The sequence below is a fragment of the Colletes latitarsis genome, chromosome 8 (genome assembly GCF_051014445.1).
Source record: "Colletes latitarsis isolate SP2378_abdomen chromosome 8, iyColLati1, whole genome shotgun sequence".
Classification (NCBI taxonomy): domain Eukaryota; kingdom Metazoa; phylum Arthropoda; class Insecta; order Hymenoptera; family Colletidae; genus Colletes; species Colletes latitarsis.
Genome location: NC_135141.1, coordinates 19,842,844 through 19,863,675, shown reverse-complemented (window position 1 = coordinate 19,863,675; position 20,832 = coordinate 19,842,844). Strand labels below are relative to the sequence as shown.

The following is a 20,832-nucleotide window of genomic DNA, read 5'->3' as shown; positions in this document are numbered from 1 at the left end:
CAGTCTAAGAACGCGCATTAAAAATACTAAAACTTTAGACGCGTGCAGTTCCAAAACTACTAGTGTTTTATCCATTATTGGACCATCATTGGAAGCGGCAAGGCTTCCCCTTTAAAATGGCTTTTGGTTTTTGTCGTTTCGACTTTCCGTTTTCGAGATATTGTAATTTATATAAAAGGTAATTTTAAAAATTCCGCTCTCCGCCTTAGAAAAGTCGATCAACGCGCATTAAAAATACTAAAACTTTAGACGCGTGCAGTTTCAAAACTACTAGTGTTTTATTAATAATTGAGGCACTGTTAGCGGCAGCAAGGCCTCCCCTTTAAAACGGCTTTTTGTTTTTGTCGTTCCGACTTCCCGTTTTCGAGATATCGTAATTTATGTAAATAGGTAATTTAAAAAGAAATTCTCTTATGGCGCTTCCCGTGTTAAAACGGACTACCAACGCGCATTGAAATTACTAAAACTTTAATTACTTGCAGTTTCGAAATTATTAGTATTTTCTCCATTATTGCGCCATTGTTAGCGGCGGCAAAGCTTCCTCTTTAAAATGGCTTTTGGTTTTTGTCGATTGGACTTTCCATTTTCGAGATATCGTAATTTATGTAATAGGTAATTTTTCTTAATTTGACTATCTCTGTCTTCGTCTGACGCGTCGCGTCGTACCTCCTTGTCGCACGTGAGTCGAGACCGAGTGACCTAGTTTCGGGCGTAGTATTTCCAAGAATTTACTACGCACTGTTTACTATTGTCACGCGCGCGAGTTCATTGATCTCAATGAAACGTAAACAAACGCTTCGGACCCTCGTATCTCCGAAACTAGTCACCGCATCGACTTGAAACTAAAATCGCTATATCTCCGGAACTAATTACGCTATCGACTCGTACAAACGCTCGTTTTAAAGGGCATTTCATCCTCTATCCAATGAACGTAACTACTTTAATAGTTTATTTTGTCTTCTATGTTTATTTTGATATTTACTTTGACGCAATCGACTTGAAACTAAAATCCTCATATCTCCGGAACTAATTATGCTATCGACTTGTACGAGCGCTCGTTTTAAAGGGCATTTCATCCTCTATCCAATGACTATACAAACTACTATATTTTATGCTATATTCTATGTTTATTTTGACCTTTACTTTGACGCTATATACTTAAGGAAGTTTCAACAATTCCTATTGACTATACTACGTTTTTTCCTCCTCTCGAAAGATCGCAAAGTGCGCGTAGGTAGCAATAGCTGGAGAATATGCGCAATTGGTATAAAGGAAACAAGATTCTTGCATTCTGGGCGAGTAATTAATTCAAGGAAACGATCGGAGCTCGCACGGTGCACTATTTAAGCAAAATTATGCGTGCCCGTTAGTATGTGTTGCCGCAACCTTGAATGTTCTTTGGAAAATGCTTAGAATGTTTTAAATGTATTTGTAAATGCATCGTACGATAAAATGGTCTTCGTGATTTTAGCCACGATTTCCAGATTTTCAACTGTGGAATTATGGAAGAGTGCAGTTAAAATAATTGCGTTTCATAGAACATCAATGTATTATTTTTTTTCCTCTTTAATGTATAGTATTTAAAATCGCATCAACTGCAAAGTTATTAACGACTGTGCAATAAGGCAGGAAGCAGTACGGATTGTTTAAGAAATATGAGCAAGTCAGTTTTGTGTGTTTTGACCTTATTCACGTTATTATGATTCGTTAATGTATTTTTGTATGATTTATTACTAAATGTTCAGATACAAAATTATATAATATTACATACATGTAAGAGTTATATAATTTAATAGAAAATAGAATGTTTTAACACGCGATAATTAATGTAGTTCATAGAATTGTCTTGACTAACTTTGCATACCTAAAATATAATATAAAATTATAGAATTTTTAGCCAAAAGACTCATCTTTCTAGCCAGTCAGTATTTCTTTGATATCAATTATAACCTTTTCAATCACTGTAGGTCCTCTTCAGTAAAAATTGTACAATTTAATAAAATTTAAAGAGGGTCCGTAGTGGCGTCGAAAATATCGAATAAATGCTCACTGAACAGAAGCGTGTTTGTTTCAAATTAGTAAATGGTATTCTACAACGAATAATAGTAATAGCTTCTATTTCCACCGAATAGCTAAAAATAATGTTCGCGGATGGGATTCGAATTTAGCGATTAGAATGTTTAAAAAAAGGGTAACGGTAAAGGTAATATCATGCAAAGAAATGATTAATAGCATCACCGTCATGAAAACGCATATTACGAGCGAAAAGACGGATCTTCTCTCGCATCATGAACATCATTCAAGAGCATTCTTCGTAGCTCCTTGCAGCAGACTGCATGCATTTTGCAAGACCTTTACAGATTTCCCCATCCATCAACCATGTATCAATTATACAACATATTGGTAGACCTTTCGACATGTTGGATATCATACTGAACGTTAAAGCCATTAAGTAGATGGTTCTCCAATTTATTTTTTTTTGCAACTTAAATCTGCTGAACAATTGCTCGTTAGTTCGATAATAATTAATATTAACCTACATTCACATTTTTCCATTAACGACGTGAACGTGTTTGAAAACGTTATGGAAAGCTTTGTAATATAATAATACAATTAAAAAATGTTAATTTACAGAAATTCAAGTGGAAGAAGTACAGACGTTTAATGTGTAATATTTTGACACGTTATGATTAAGTGGACGCAATTTTTTGGAGATTTATGTTCCAATTCCTTCTTTCGATAAGAATCGAAGGGAGCCTACACACTAGGCTTGAAATATCGAGATTTAATAATAGAGAAAAACTTTGTATGAAACCAGTTTTACTGCTCCCAGTGCCAACAATCATTCATCACCAATAATAATTTCTGCTTTATACTTTGTAACGGACTGATGACTGTAATAAGTCTTGTTAAATTAAGGGGTTGCTGTAATGACAGTTAATTATTACCAAACTAATGAGCAGTTGTTCTGTAGATTTATGCTGCTCAAAGTAATTGGAGAACCATCTATTCAACGACTTTATCGTACAGTACGGCGTACAATATATCAAAAGGCCTACCAACATTTTATATTACAAGTTATACATTCGGTAAAAATATTAGAATATATTTACAATATCAAATTTCTGGACGATCGTGGAATACATAAAGTGCATTTGTTTATACATTTTATACAGCGTTTTTATTGAATATCTAGCATTTTTAAAAAGTTTCTAATCTACCAACAGAGAAATTTTCTAAAATTTTATTCGAATAATAGATAATTTAATTCCATGAATCGAGTAACATTTAATTTCACTAATAGAAATTGTATCGTTTACAATTTTGCTCAGTTCTATTGACTATATAAAATATACAAATTAATATGCAATAATATTTTCCTTTATTCTGAAATTTTATTAGATTTCCTCGCCTACAAACGTTATTATCTAAGCGTTTACGACAGGATATATTTACAGACTTCTTCATAGTTTGTCTTCTTTTAAAATTCTTATTACGAGATTATTGAAAAATAAATGAAAGCATTTAAAACTCGCGAATCGAGGATATTGCCTCAGTTATTGACAGTTATTTCCTGGAAACGGCGCCCGTTAATATTTATTATTATTCACCTCCTGTCAGCGTCAGTTCGCAACGCTGCTGAAAATTTACGACAATTTATTGCAAGGTGTAAGAAGCACTTTCGCGTACGATAAAATCGGGGATTACCGACGCAGGGATAAAATCAGGAGCACATTATTCACGGTCGTTCAACGAGAAACACCGGTCTTCTCGGCGATCGTAAAATCATGATCTCGCTATACGTCGAAGGGAACACACGAGGCTCGTATTTTTCCAACACATCCGTTGGACATCGACGAATCCCGTAAAACATCCTAAGAAAAACAGAATTTCACGGATATTTCATTAATTTTTATTTTGTTTGCAATCGTAAAATACTATAGAATCGTAAATCGTTTTGGACAACTTTTAAAACCTTTATTATTAAAATTGATTTACTTCTGTAGTAGAATTCTGACACAAATTGTATTTAATCTTCAAATATTTCACACTTTTTCTCCGTTGCTCGATTAAGTGAAAATTATTATTTTCTGTAATCGATGTTCTCTTTATTCGATTTGGGGGTTGTTTTGAGTCATGAAAATTATTTTTAATAGTTTTTATTTTACTAGAATTTTATTACAAGGTAAAATTTGCCAAAATGGAATAATATAATACTAATACTAGTATAACATAGTATTATTTTCAAGATAAAATTTATAGTAAAATCGTAAATCGTTTACAACAACTTTTAAAACCTTTATTATTAAAATTGATTTACTTCTGTAGTAGAATTCTAACACAAATTGTATTTAATCTTCAAATGCTTTATACTTTTTCACCGTTGCTCGATTAAGTGAAAATTATTATTTTCTATAATCGATGTTCTATTTGTTCGATTTGGGGGATGTTTTGAATCATAAAAACTAATTTTAATAGTTTTTATTTTACTAAAATTTTGTTACGAGGTAAAATTGTTTAAATAGAATAATATAATACTAACAATAGTATAACTCAGTATTATTCTGAAGATAAAATTTCCAGTAAAATCGTAAATCGTTTACAACAAATTTTAAAACCATTATTATTAAAATTGATCTACTTATGTTAGTAGAATTGCAACGCAAATTGTATTTAATCTTCAAATGTTTTACACTTTTTCTTCGTTATCGATTAAATGAAAATTATTATTTTCTATAATCGATGTTCTATTCGTTCGATTTGGGAGGTGTTTAGAGTCATAAAAATGAATTTTAATAGTTTTTATTCTACTAAAATTTTGTTACAAGGTAAAATTGCCAAAATAAAATAATAGAATACTAATAATAGTACAACACAGTATTAGTTTCAAGACAAAATTTCCAGTAAAATCGTAAATCGTTTTGGACAAATTTTAAAACCTTTATTATTAAAATTGATTTACTTCTGTAGTAGAATTCTAACACAAATTGTATTTAATCTTCAAATATTTTACACTTTTTCTCCGTTGCTCGATTAAGTGAAAATTATTATTTTCTATAATCGATGTTCTGTTCGTTCGATTTGGGGGATGTTTTAAGTCATAAAAATTAATTTTAATAGTTTCTATTTTACTATAATTTCGTTACAAGATAACATTGCCAAAATAGAATAAAAGAATACTAATAATAGTATAACAGTGTATTATTCTGAAGATAAAATTTACGTATAAAATCTTTCTATATAGAATATTTTTTCACGGAATAAAATTTTGTTTCTTTCAAAGGCGTACGCTTTTATCGTAGATCTATAGTTTCTTCTAGGATTCTCTCTGTGATACTGTCGTAGAAGCAACGAAGATTAGAGCAGCAACATGGCCACGATCGTAACTTCACGTGGACACAGCGAACAGTCGCGATTACAGCAATTAGCTCACGTGTCGATTCGCTCTGAATTGCCGCGACTAACGAACTCGCCGCGTCGCATTAATTAATTCCACGAAATTTATCTGGCTTTTCTCTTCGCCGATTCATCGACGCGAAACTGAGACACGATCTGGATAGACTTCTTTATTTTATTAATCTTTTTAACGCGTGTAATTCTGTAATTTATTGTCTCAAAACAAAATTTCAATTCAGCGAAAATTAATTTATAATAGAGAATTATATTCAAAATTAAATATTTCCCAACCGCAATATTTAATCAGAAATAAATTTTTTCTATCATTTAGTAATTTTTTTATGTGAATATTTTATTTAATTGAACTATAGAAATAAACAGAGATTGACAAAGTATTATACTAGATTTGGTTGTCTCGAAATAAAATACAATTTACTATATAGGACTAAAATAGTAAAAATTAAGAGAAGTTGCTAAATTACAGAATTATCCTTGTACATACGAGATATGTAAAATAATTTGTTAATTACGCAAAAGACGCAAGGTTCGGGTAATCTAATCAATTCCAGCTTATTTTATAAAACACATATAGTGAAACTGTGGTCGATTAGCGAAAAAAAATTAATTTGAATAAAGTTAACAGTAAAATTGTGTAATAAACTAATAATAGCTGCTAACAGCACGATTAATTCTCAGATTTTGATCTAGTTCATAATAGTAATTTACTGCGTTGTAAATATACTTTTTAAACGCGTACGAATCACTTTGATACTCCACGGTAATAAAAGAAACCTATTTTACGCTTTCCACCATTTTTTGCCTATTCCAAAGTCATTGCGTATCTTCTCTTTGTCGTTAACATCGTATCGTTTCGATATCGTAAATATTGCTCGAACTGGATGTAATTGCTCTGTTACGATATGCACCCTTAACGATCCGTGATCTTGTTTCTACCGAAATAATTAACGAACCAGCCTTCCATCATCGAGGAAACGGCGGAAAACTCGACGGATAAATATAATAACGGTTCCTGTATCCGATAAGATTTACGGTGGGTTAACGACGCGTGATCGTACGGGATATTTCTATAAAGAAATCGATAACTTCTGCTGTGTTCCCCGCGAGACGTCGCATTCTGTGCTTGGCAGTGGAAATTTATCAGCGTGCAATTACGATGTGGACAATTAATCATGGAGCTTCAATAGTGTTGTAAAATTCCTAGTAAATCAAGAATGTGGAAATTACTTCGCGATTAAAACGGACTCCACAGCCTCAAGTATTCGAAAAATCTTCGTGTTTAAAGAGCCTTCAAAATTTTGAAAATTTCTAATACTATAATTATCTTATTTATTTCTAAGTGAAGGAGACACATTTTTTCGTCAATGTTGTTCAATAGAAACAGAGATATGTATGTACTGTACAGGGTGTTCGGCCACCCCTGGGAAAAATTTTAATGGGGGATTCTAGAGGCCAAAATAAGACGAAAATCAAGAATATCAATTTCTTGACTGAGGCTTCGTTAAAAAGTTATTAAAAAATTTCACACCATTCTGAAAAAATTATTTTTGGTTGCGGGGGTCATTTACAATCATTTTTGGTGAATACACATACCCCCGAAATCCTACCCACTTTCGAAAAAAAAATTCGAGTAGGTATTGACATTTTTAGACGAAATTAAAAAATGTCAAATCATACTAAAAAATTATATGTAGTTACAGGGGGCAATTACAATTATTTTTGGTCATTATACATACCCCCGAAATCCCATGCATTTTCGAGAAAAAAATTGTTTACCGAAAATATAATTTCTGGCCAGAAATGTCTGCCCGAATTTTCATGCGAATCTTTAAAACGTCATAACTTCTGAATGGATTGGACGATTTTAATGTTTAAAAAAGCAAACGATGCGTATTTTAGTGTAGAATATGTAGGAATTCTAAAAATATTCGAAAACTTGTTCCTTGACCCCCTAAAATGAGAAAAACCCCATAAAAGTGGTCTAATTTTCAAACGACCATAACTCCTACAGTAGTGAATATATTTCAATGAAACTTTTTCCTGAAGTAGAGCTCATGGGTATCTATAAAAAAGTATTAGACAAAATTTCCGTAACGTGTCAATCAAATTTATTAAAAATGAAAAACGAAGTTTTAAGAAAAATCAACAGAGGGTAGCTGTTGAAATTTTTCGACAAAATTAAAAAATTTCAAATTGTTTGAGTAAAATTATTCTTGATTGCGGGGTCCATTATAATCATTTTTGGCCAACAGACATACCTCCGAAATCCTACGTACTTTCACGAAAAAAATTCTTTACCAAAAATCGGATTTGAGGCCAGAAATGCTTCCCTGAAATTTCATGCGAATCTTTAAAATGTCATAACTCCTGAACGGATTGGAGGATTTTAAAGTTTCAAAAGGCAAACAACGCGTATTGTGATGCAGAATATGTAGAAATTTCAAAAATATCCGAAAAGTTGCTCCTTAACCCTATAAACTGAGAAAACCTCCCCAAAATTGGTCCAGTTTTCAAACGGCCATAACTCCTATAATAGAAAAGGTATTTCATTGAAATTTTTTTCTAAAACAGAGCCCATGGGTACCTATAGCAAAGTATTAGACAACTTTTCTGTAGAGCATCAAACAAATTTATTAAAAATGAAAAATAAATTTTTAAGATAAATCGATAGGGGGTTAGCTGTCTAAATTTTTCAGCGAAATTGAAAAGTTTCAAATCGCTCTGGAAAAATTATTTTCAGCTGTGAGGGTCAATTACAATCATTTTTGGTTAATACATGTACCCCCGAAATCCTATCCATTCTCGAGAAAAAAATTCGGGTAGGTGCAGAAATTTTTTGACGAAATTAAAAAATTTCAAATCATTCTAAAAAAATTATTTTTAGCGAGGGGGGCTAATTGCAGTCATTTTTGGTGAATACACATGCCCCCGAAATCCTAACCATTTTCGAGAAAAAAATTCCTTACTGAAAATATAATTTCAGGCCAGAAATGTCACTCTAAAATTTCGTGCGTATCTTTAAAACGTCATAACTTTTGAACGGATTGGACGATTCTAATGTTTCGAAATGCAAACAACGCGTATTTTGATGAAGAATATGTGAAAATTTCAAAAATATTCGAAAAGTTATTCCTTGAACCCGTAAACTGAGAAAACCCCCATAAAAGTGGTCCAATTTCCAAATAGCCATAACTCCTACAACAGTGAATATATTTAATTGAAATTTTGGGGGGAAGTAGAGTTCATGGATATGTACAAAATAGTATTAGACAACTTTTCTATAGGGCGTCAAACAAAATTACTAAAAATCAAAAACGAATATGTAAGAAAAATCGATAGTGGATGCTTAAATTTTTCGGCAAAAACAAAAATTTCTAATCGTTTCAAAAAAATTATTTTTAGTTGTGGGGTCAATTGCAATCATTTTTGGCCACTACACATACCCACGAATTCCTACGCACTTTCGAGAAAAAAATTCGTGTAGATGGACAAATTTTATTAATAATTTTGTTAATAACTTTTTAACGGAGCCTCAATAAACAAATTGGTATTCTTGATTTTCGACCTATTTTGGCCTCTGGAATCTCCCAGTACAATTTTTTCCAAGGGTTACCAGACACCCTGTATACAAATTTCTTTACGAAACAGAAATGGCGTTCAATGGGTACACCAAAATATATAGGTACTTTGATGTATATAATTTTTAATAATCACTGTTTTGGAGCAGAATTTAAACACTGAAAGATTGCATAAATCTGAACGAACGTTGGTAGCTGTGAAAGGCGAAGCTGTAAATTTTCAATTGATATTATTAAAATGAAAAATTGATAAATATGAGGAGCAAAACGAGCGCTCGAAGGAACATTATTTTTGCCACGTACGCACGAGTAAAGCGGTTCTTTTTTACTAAACACTCGGGGACCAGTCGAGATCTCGGGCCTAATTAATATTTCATTCGCCGTAACTTATTCGGATCGTTAATTAGCCCGGCGAAATTAACGAGCGCCGATTCTCGCGAGCGGGATTCGTGTTTCTCGCGCCTTCCCGCTGCGCCCCGCGGTCGCTTCATGGAAACTGAAGTTTACGAGCAACAGGTGGCACCGACGAATATCATTTCCGCGGCGTTGTATCAGAAACCTTCGTGTTTCACGGCCGAATTTAATAAAGCGAAGAGCAAAAGCGCCGTTAACGACCAACCCTGCCCGATAAACACGGATAAGCCAAATTTCAATTGACCCGTTCGAGCATTTTATGAAACCCTACAAGCTTATCGTGACTAAATATCGTTGGTAATTGCAGCTTATACGAAGACTACAATAACGCTGACGCCATTTTTTTGTGTCCTTAGACGTTCTCGATATTTATCAAAATTGTAGCGTGAAAAATAAAGGCGTTTGATAATTGTCACACCTGCTATTTTATACGATTTTTAGTAACTAGCGTTGTTTATAATTTGACAAGTATTAGGTTTTTTTTTTCATTTTAAACGATTGAGTTAGAAGTGACGGTCACCGGTGACCGCGGATAAAAAATATTGTACTGCTTTCCATAAAATATTATACAGGGTGTACGGCCAACCCAAGGAAAAATTTTAATGGGAGATTCTAGAGGCTACAATAAGACGAAAATCAAGAATAGCAAATTCTTGACTGAGGCTTCATTAAAAAGTTATTAAAAAATTAAATTAAAATATTTCAAATCGTTCTGGAAAAATTATTTTTGGTTACGGGACTCAATTACAATCATTTTTGGTAAATACACATACCTCTGAATTCCTACCCACTTTCGAGAAAAAAATTCGAGTAGGTATTGACACTTTTAGACGAAATTAAAAAATTTAAAATCATACTAAAAAAATTATATTTAGTTACTTGGATCAATTACAAGCATTTCTGGTGAATGGACATATCCCTGAAATCCTACCCACTTTCGAGAAAAAAATTCTTTACCGAAAATATAATCTCTGCCCAAAAATGGTTCCCCAAAATGTCATGCGTATCTTTAAAACATCCTGTTTTTAGAACAGATTGGACGATTTTAATGTTTAAAAAGCCAAACAACGCGTATTTTGATGGAGAATATGTAGAAATTCTAAAAATATTGGAAAAGTTGCTCCTTGATTCCGTGAAATGTGAAAAACCCCATAAAAGTGGTCTAATTTTTAAACGGCCATAACTCCTACAATAGTAAAGGTATCTCATTGAAATTTAGTTTGGAAATAGAGCTCATAGATACCTACAAAAGAGTATCAGACAACTTTTCTGTAGAGCATCAAACAAATTTATTAAAACTGAAAAACAAGTTTTTAAGAAAAATCGACAGAGGGTAGCTACTGAAATTTTTCAGCGAAAAGAAAATTTCAAATCGTTATAAAAGAAATTATTTTCGGTTGTGGGGGTCAATTACAATCATTTTTGGTCATTACACATATGTCCAAAATCCTACGCATTATCAAGAAAAGAATTCATTATCAAAAATGGAATGTGTGGCCAGAAAATGGTTCCCCGCATTCATATCTTTAAAACGTCATAACTTCTGAACGGATTGAAGGATTTTAATGTTTAAAAAAGCAATCAACGCGTGTTTAAGTAGAGAATATGTAGAAATTCTAAAAATATTGGAAAAATTGCTCCTTGATCCTGTAAAATGTGAAAAACTCCATAAAAATAGCCCAATTCCAAACAGCCGTAACTCCTACAATAGTGAATATATTTCAATGAAACTTTTTTCTGAAGTAGAACTCATAGATACCTACAAAAAAGTATTAGACAACTTTTCTGTAGGACGTGGAATGAAATTACTAAAAATCAAAAACGAATTTTTAAGAAAAATGGACAAAGGGGGTAGGTGCTTAAATTTTTCGGCTAAATTGAAAAGTTTTAAATCATACTAAACAAATTATATTTAGTTGCAAGGGTCAATTACAAGCACTTTTGGTCATTAGATGTACTCTCGAAATTCTACCCACTTTTAAGAAAAAAATTCGAGAAGTTTTGAAATTTTTCAACAAAATTAAAAAATTTCAAATCATTCTGGAAAAATTATTTTCGTTCGCAGGAGTCAATTACAATAATTTTTGGTGTATAGACCTACCCCTAAAATCCTACCCACTTTCTAGAAAAAAATTGAGTACGGACGGAACTTTAAACGTTAATAACTTTTTAACAAAGTCTCCATCAACAAATTAGTATTCTTTATTTTCGTCTTATTTTGGCCTCTAGAATCTCCCATTAACATTTTTCCCAGTGTTGGCTGAACACCCTGTATATTTCTTTTTGTTTTTTATGTTGAGACGTTCTCGATATTTGTCAAAATTGTAGCGTGAAAAATAGAGGCGTACGATAATTATCACACCTGCTATTTTATAGAATTTTTAGTACCCAGCGTTGTTTATAATTTGACAAGTATTTGGATTTTTGGTCATCGTAAACGATTGAGTTTGAAGTGACGGTCACCGGTGACCGCGGGTGAAAAATGTACTGCTTTCCATAGAATATTATGTAGTTTTTTTTGTTTCGTATGTATCGAGAGCGAGCTATTTTAAAAGAACAAATTTAAATACACTTTTAGATATGGTAATGGGCACGCAATGCTCGAAGACTGTTATCCGACAATTATGAAAATTTATGATTGATTGTTCCTCAGGATATGCGTTTTATCCAATTAGGAGCGAACTCCAGCAGCGAATATTTCTTTATTACGTAATATGTAGCTACACCTTCTTTTAAATTGCAATGCTAAACATTTATATTTATTTTTTTTTTTTTTGCCATTTCATACGTATGCGATTCGTGTCTGTTGAATAATGCAATGGCCGATAGGAGCGGTTATACGGTCCGAAAGTCTCATAAATATTACTGGAATATTGTTATGAAATATTATGTAAGTTATGAAATGTGCGCTTTAGGAAGATGAGGTACAATAAAATAATTTTTAATTATATGCAAGATCGCACAAAAAATATACACAAACTTTTTTCCAAAATTTGTTCAATAAGATTTCATATTAGTTAATCGTAATTCGTGTAAACTCCTGTTTAGAAAAATTCTTTTAGATATTAGAGTTGTAATTTACAACAGTTTGATAGTAAACCATATTAATTGTGGCTATTTTCTCAAGGAAGAAGAACAGAGTCCTTTGTTTTCAAATAGGTTTACTTAATAAATAATTCAAATACAAGTGCAATTAACCCTCGAAACAATAATGTGAGTCTAATTTAATGTCTATATTAGTAATTGCATCTCTGATCTCTTCCGTTTTATATTTACACATTCTTACATTATAATTCTTGTATTCATGCAATTCTTCCTCGTTAAATTCGCTATTATATTTTATTTAATTATTCATTCTATAGTTTCTTCATCTTCAAAATTGAATAATCACGAAAGAATGTATTTCATAAATATACGTTGTAATATTAAAATTGTCTCATACTCAACAAAAGAGAAACAAAATTGAAAAACGCAGATCAAAATATCGTATCAAAATTTTTATCTAGATAACAGAATTAATTTTATAGTGCATATTATAATTAGAACTATCTATGCAAGTAAACATATCAAAAATTTCAATTATAAAATATTCCACAACGAATAGAACGAACAATTTTATATCACGAATAAATTACCGTGCGTTCGTTTTACTATTGTTTATGGTCTAACCGAATAAAACTTTGCTCGTGCCTGACCAATGGCAACCGAAGATACCGCGATGCCTCGAGTACTGAAATCGAAACTTATCTCTCTGCCTTTCGGTCTTTAATTACGAGCTAGTCTGGCGGCCTATTTAAAAAGTACACCGCGCCCACGCACACCTACGAGAGCCGCGATGCGTGCATAAGCGAGCCTACACGATAGCTAGCAATGCGAGCATAAATTATACGTTTAACCAATCGTGAGCAGTCGCGCGTGCGCGTGTGTACACGTGCAAAATAATTGCGAGAACACTATAGGGCGTGAATACAATTCTATACGAAGCCTCTGAGCTGGGAATTATTTTAAACAAAAATTTATTACGTTTTACAGTAAATTGTAAACGAAGCAACTCAATAATTTAGTTAATGTAGTGTCACGTGATATTTAAAATTTATAATTTAGGTATTTTATTGTCACTGATCGATTTTAATGGTAAAATTATACTTATCACAATATTCGAGTAAATAATATAAAGAATTTCGTTTGCAACTTTTCTGAAATAATTTGAAAAATTCAATTTACAAACGAAAAAATATAATCACAGCTCTGATTAGTAAATATAAATCCCTAATATGAAGTATAAATAAAATAGTTGTACAAATAGTAATATAAAATTTTTTGTTTTGGACATTTTATTGTTACTGATCGATTTTAATGATAATTATACTTATCAAAATATTCGAGTAAATAATGTAAAGAATTCCTTTTAATATTCCCTGATTCACAAGAATAAATATTTATTTTAAAATCCAGAATCTTTCTGAAATAATTTAAAAAATTCAATTTACAAACGAAAAAATATAATCACAGCTCTAATTAGTAAATATAAATCCCTAATACAAAATATAAATAAAATAGTTGTACAAATAGTAATATAAAATTTTTTGTTTTGAACATTTTATTGCCACTGATCGTCTTTAATGATAATTTTGCTTATCAAAATATTCGAGTAAATAATGTAAAGAATTCCTTTTAATATTTCCTGATTCACAAGAATAAATATTTATTTTAAAACCCCCGAACCTTTCTGAAATAACTTAAAAAATTCAATTTAGAAACGAAAAAATATAATCACAGCTCTGATTAATAAATATAAATCCCTAATACAAAATATAAATAAAATAGTTGTACAAATAGTAATATAAAATTTTTTATTTTTGACATTTTATTGTCATTGAACGACACTAATGATAATTATACTTATCAAAATATTCGAGTAAATAATGTAAAGAATTTATTTATTTTAAAAACCACGAATCTTTCTGAAATAACTTAAAAAATTCAATTTAGAAACGAAAAAATATAATCACAGCTCTGATTAATAAATGTAAATCCCCAATACAAAATATAAATAAAATAGTTGTACAAATAGTAATATAAAATTTTTTATTTTTGACATTTTATTGTCGTTGAACGACACTAATGATAATTATACTTATCAAAATATTCGAGTAAATAATGTAAAGAATTTATTTATTTTAATAACCACGAATCTTTCTGAAATAACTTAAAAAATTCAATTTACAAACGAAAAAATAGAATCACAGCTCTGATTAGTAAATATAAATCCCCAATACAAAATATAAATAAAATGGTTGTACAAATAGTAATATAAAATTTGTTGTTTTGGATATGTTATTGTTGCTGATCGATTTTAATGATAAAGGTATACTTAAATTAAGTATACTTAAATATAGTTAAGTTAGGTTTCAATTTAGAAACGAAAAAATATAATCACAGCTCTGATTAGTAAATATAAATCCCTAATACAAAATATAAATAAAGTAGTTCTACAAATAGTAATATAAAATTTTTTGTTTTGAACATTTTATTGCCACTGATCGTCTTTAATGATAATTTTGCTTATCAACATATTCAAGTAAATAATGTAAAGAATTCCTTTTAATATTCCCTGATTCACAAGTATAAGTATTTATTTTAAAACCCACAAACCTTTCTGAAATAACTTAAAAAATTCAATTTACAAACGAAAAAATAAAATCACAGCTCTGATTAGTAAATATAAATTCCTAATACGAAATATAAATAAAATAGTTGTATAAATAGTAATATTTATCAGTTTGCAATGTTAAAGGAAACGTGAACTGGTGGCAATAATCCCTTGGGGGGTTGCGCAGCGCAATAATAAAGAGTAACCTTAAAGGAAATATCCACGAGGGTCGAAAGAAGATATTTAAATAGATAATTGGTGGTTTCAGCGTAGCAATTCGTTATCTCGAAAGCACGTTTCTTCACTTGTCGTTCGCGTCTCTAGGATGGCTATCGAAGCCATTTCTCTATTCCGTGTTGCCGCGCGCGCCACCATAAACGTCCAAACCGTTCTTTCGACGCACTTCATTGTGCAACGCGGTTTCTGCCAGATGGCCCGCAAATTGTGGGCCGCGAGCCTCCGGTGATTTATTTCTCGTAGGCCGCTGGGCTCCTCGAGCTCTTTTCCTAGTGTCCAGGATTCCCATATACGTGGCCACAAAGGAAAACTTTCATCCGAGGGTTACACTTTCGATTCGCCGTACACGGTGCGCGTGTAAACCGTGCACAGGTGCGGTAGTAAACAAAAATGAAAGAAAAAAAAACAAAAATTAAAAGCCTCCGAGTTATACCAGAGAATCGCTGGGAAGAGCTCGTGTGGAATTAAACAATCGAAAGATAGAAAATAATCGGAGACGGAAGGATTGCTCAACACTGTGCGATGAATAGTTTATTATTCGATCTGACACGACCGGCGAACGCTGTGATTATACACCCACTCGTATTCGTACCGCTATAATGGGCGATTATAAATGAAAAAAAAAGGTTTTTGTTTTTTAAAATTGGTGTGTCCATTTTTTCTTATGGTGAGATATTTAAGGGTGTAAATTAAAAGTATAACTGTCAGTGGTCGTGGTGTGTTGGAAACATCAATTCACTTGTGATTAGCGAAGTGCAGCTGCATTGGGCGCGGTCGAGTACAGGATGGGTGACCGCTTGGGGGAAAAACATATGAGTGTTGTTGATTAATTTGTTCACTGTTTATTATTAGTAATAATTGGACATTAAATGCACGTTAATATTAAATTTAAAAAAATAAAAGAAATTAATTTGTTAGTAGAAAATACAGTATAATGAAAACACAAGGTTTGGTGAAAGTTAATGGAGGGAAAAATTCCATAAGAAACACCCAAAGTTTTCTTTCATTTATAGAGTGAATCATCATTATAGTGTTCGAATACACGTGGGGAGAGTGACTGGTAATTATCTATCGCAGTGTTTGTTTTCCTTGACCGACGTCCAGTTAGCGAATTCCCCGGAATTTATTTCGATTTTCAGACGGGAATGATTTGCAACTTCCTGACAGGGGAACATTGAAAAGAACTGGCTTTCAACAATATTGGGTTGTCTGCCTGTCATATTGACTCGCAAATTGAAAAACCATAGTCTAGCAAATATAGTATGGAACGTTTTCGTGATATGTTCAAAAACTGAAAAAAAAAATGTCAGTTAGTGGTTGAAATTGACTAGTTAATTAAATAAAGTTTAGACACACATTTGAAGAATGTATTTAAAAATTTGAACGAAGTTTCAAGTCTTACATAATAGGCTCCAACGACAATTTTAAGAGAATTGAATATCTTACTATTATTAAATTATTAGAAATTCACCATCTTGTTTCACAATGAGAGTACCAAAACTTTACTTATGGATCAAAATGATCCCCTATTTAAGAGTTAAACGATATCTAGAAAACCATACGGTGAATCATCTTCAAATACAAAATATTCATCAATATTTACATCATTCAAACAAAATATTATCGCAATCATTATTTACCAAATCATAATCATCCCAGAGTGGCGAGATATTTTTGTTTAATTTTAATTTAAATAAGTCGCTAAGAATTACAAATATTATGGGTCAAAATAATCCCCTATTTAAGAGTTTAACGATATCTAGAAAACCATACGGTGAATCATCTTCAATTTAAAAATATTCATCAATATTTAAATCATTCAAACAAAATATTATCGCAATCATTATTTACCAAATCATAATCATCCCAGAGTGGCGAGATATTTTTCTTTAATTTTAATTTAAATAAATCGTTAAGAATTACAAATATTATGGGTCAAAATAATCCCCTATTTAAGAGTTTAACGATATCTAGAAAACCATACGGTGAATCATCTTGAAATTAAAAATATTCATCAATATTTAAATCATTCAAACAAAAAACTATCGTAATCATTATTTACCAAATCATAATCATCCCAAAGTGGCGAGATATTTTTGTTTAATTTTAATTTAAATAAGTTGCTTAGAATTACAAATATTATGGATCAAAATAATCCCCCAGTTAAGGGTTAGACGATCATATCTAGAAAACCATACGGTGAATCATCTTGAAATTAAAAATATTCATCAATATTTAAATTATTCAAACAAAAAACTATCGTAATCATTATTTACCAAATCATAATCATCCCAGAGTGGCGAGATATTTTTCTTTATTTTAATTTAAATAAATCATAAAAATTGCAAACATTATGGATCAAAATAATCCCCCATTTAAGGGTTAAACGATCATATCTAGAAAACCATACGGTGAATCATCTTCAAATAAAAAATATTATCAACATTTTATATTATCAATATTTATATCTTTCAAATAAAATACTATTGTAATCATTATTTACCAAATCATAATCATCCCAGAGTGGCGAGATATTTTTCTTCAATTTTAATTTAAATAAATCACTAAAAATTAGAAATAGTAGGGTTTAATAAAACTAGTATGGAGCTTAAGAGAATCTCTGTGGATCTGCAAAATGGAGTGCCGTGTCGCGAAATTGGAGAACGTTCGTCGCGCGTGGACCAAGCCCGACGACTTTGATTTTCTTTGCAGGTGTGAACTAGAGCGAAAAAGAAGCTGCGCCCACGCGCCTGTGGCTAACGATCGCGCGTAGTTACCCGTTAATTAATCCTTAATTAGCCCGGTACTCGTCGCCAGGTCGCGAAAAAAATGCCGCGGTACACGCTCCACCTCGGTCCTACTTGACGGGGAGAAAGTGAAGAGCCTCGTCGGGGGCGGTTCGAACGAAAGGAATCGACCTGGAAGATGCACAACGTCTCGACGGAGGGCGCGTCGCCCGGCGGTCGACGACTGTCACGCAGTTTCCACTCCTGCCTTCGTGGATCCGATCACGACGATCTCGAATCAGGTAGATCGATTGACGAATATTATCGCTTTTAACTCGATACGCCCCTGAAGGCTATCAAACTTTTTGAAAACCTAGTACGTCGTCTCTGAAACGACGATAAAAATCCTTCGATCTTACGGCGTATTGCTTAGTCGATTTTCTTTAATTAGCGATTTGGGGGAACCTTATATTAGTAGGCAGAATAAAATATTTATTCTTTAAATATTCCAAATGGCGGGAAGTAGAAAGAAAATTTAAAATGTATTTTTCATTTTATAAGATAAAATATAATTTGTATTTAATATTTAAAAAATTTAAAAGTGACTAATATCTGGATCAAAAAAATACTTTAATGTCAACCAAGATACAAATATTAACGGGTATTAAAAATTGAACCTAATACGTCGTCTCTGAAATGACAATAAAAATCCTTGGATGTTATGGCGTATTACTTAGATGATTTTCTTTAATTAGTAATTTAGGGGAACCTTATATTAGTAGGCAGAATAAAATTTTTATTCTTTAAATATTCCAAATGGCGGGAAAGAGAGAGAAAATTTAAAATGTATTTTTCTTTTCACCTGATGAAATATAATTTGTATTTGATATTTAAAAAATTTAAAAGTGACTAATATCTGAATCCAAAAAAATACTTTAATGTCAACCAAGATACAAATATTAACGGGTATTAAAAATTGAACCTAATACGTCGTCTCTGAAATGACAATAAAAATCCTTGGATGTTATGGCGTATTACTTAGATGATTTTCTTTAATTAGTAATTTAGGGGAACCTTATATTAGTAGGCAGAATAAAATATTTATTTTTTAAATATTCCAAATGGCGGGAAGGAGAGAGAAAATTTAAAACATATTTTTCTTTTTATAAGATAAATTATAATTTGTATTTAATATTTAAAAAAATTAAAAGTGACTGATATGTGGATCCAAAAAGATACACCTATTAGTGTCAACCAAGATGCAAATATTAACGAGTATTAAGAATTGAATATTCTTTATAGAACGACAATATTAATTATCAGTTGCGTAGGGAAGTAACTTACATAAAAAACGTTACAACTAAAATTGATTATTTATTGTAGCAACAATCAGGAGTTTGAGTCATTATTTTTCTAATTCGAAATAGTTTCTAAAACAGAGGACACAAATAGTGTAAAAAATCGAACTACAAAAAAGAATTTTTATCTCCAAAACTATCACTCGTATCATAATTTTTGAAACAAGGTGATTTCATCGGGAAGAATCGTACTGTGAGAATAAATTTTCACCCAAGCTAAAAAGTGGTTTTTACAAACTGAAAATTGTATGTAAATTTTTATTTTGAAAAATTCGGGTCGATGGACTCCGGTTAAAAATTCAGAAAATATATGTCTTGACTATTTGCGAATTCCTGTGTGATTTTTTAAAGTGGAAATTCTATAATTAACATTTCAATGAGCTGTTAAAGGTCGCGGCGCGGTGCGTTTGATGCGACGACGAGAAACTCGGCTGCCACAAACTCGTTCGACTCGAACGACCCAACTGGTGAGTCAGTTACCCGAAACGGGACGCCTCGCGACCTTTAACGGCTCATTGAGATGTTAATTATGAATATATTTTGAAGCAAATGGTTCAGAGTACCAGGATATATTTACATCGAAATTTTTAACCATAAACAAAGAAAAAAAATATTATTATTGTTCGATCATTTAACTTTAATTATCCACTATTTAATATGCGATATTAAAACTAATAAAAATTCTTAAGTAATTTTATCAAATGAGATATAAAGTGTACGGGTTAAGGTGAATATATTTTACATGTTTTATGTGTTAATAGTTCAAGCAAAAAAGAGTGGAAAATTAGTAATATAAAAATATTGTATCTCATTACATTCTTATCGTAGTTGTCCCACATTTTCAACGACATCCCTGGGAATAGAAAGTAAACGTTAATTACCAAAAAGAAGGAAGCAGGAAAGATAGCAAGAGAGAGTGTCGCTTTATCTATCGATATAAATTACACGATTTCCACTGTACTCTTTTTTGTGTGCAGTTCCTTTTTGAGAGAAACATTCTCGCTTTACAATATTCACACAAGTATTAATAATTTCTGTATCTTTGGTACTAAATTCAATAGTATAAATCTTTGCTTACAAAACAATATTAATAAATGAAACAAAAATGGTGTAATGTCAAGTTTTAGTGTTCCCTGAAATACGAAAATTTATTTTTCAACACATTGTCATATATTTTCTTCAGAATTAAAAATTGTATAAATCTTTACTTATAAAACAACATTAATAAACGAAACAAAAATGGAGTAATGTCAAGTTTTAGTATTTTCTGAAACACGAAAATTTATTTCTTAATACACTGTCATATATTTTCTCATATACAGGGTGTTCGGTCACACCAGAGAAAAATTTTAATGGGAGATTCTAGAGGTTAAAATAAGACGAAAATCAAGAATACTAATTTGTTGATGGAGGCTTCGTTAAAAAGTTATTAACGTTTAAAGTTCCGCCAG

General features: G+C 31.5%; 1 protein-coding gene across 2 annotated transcripts in view; it reads left to right on the top strand.

Moving 5' to 3' along the window:
- Positions 1 to 20,832, top strand: part of Raskol (Ras GTPase-activating protein raskol) — a 351,754-nt gene that overhangs the window by 44,559 nt on the left and 286,363 nt on the right. Inside the window, exon 3 of one of the 2 annotated variants that reach the window (XM_076770850.1) lies at positions 18,115 to 18,325. In XM_076770850.1, coding sequence (XP_076626965.1) covers positions 18,223 to 18,325 — 103 coding nt within the window. In that variant the 5' untranslated portion in view covers positions 18,115 to 18,222. Of the gene's footprint in view, positions 1 to 18,009; positions 18,326 to 20,832 lie in introns of both variants that reach the window. The other variant, XM_076770849.1, reaches the window with a different exon arrangement.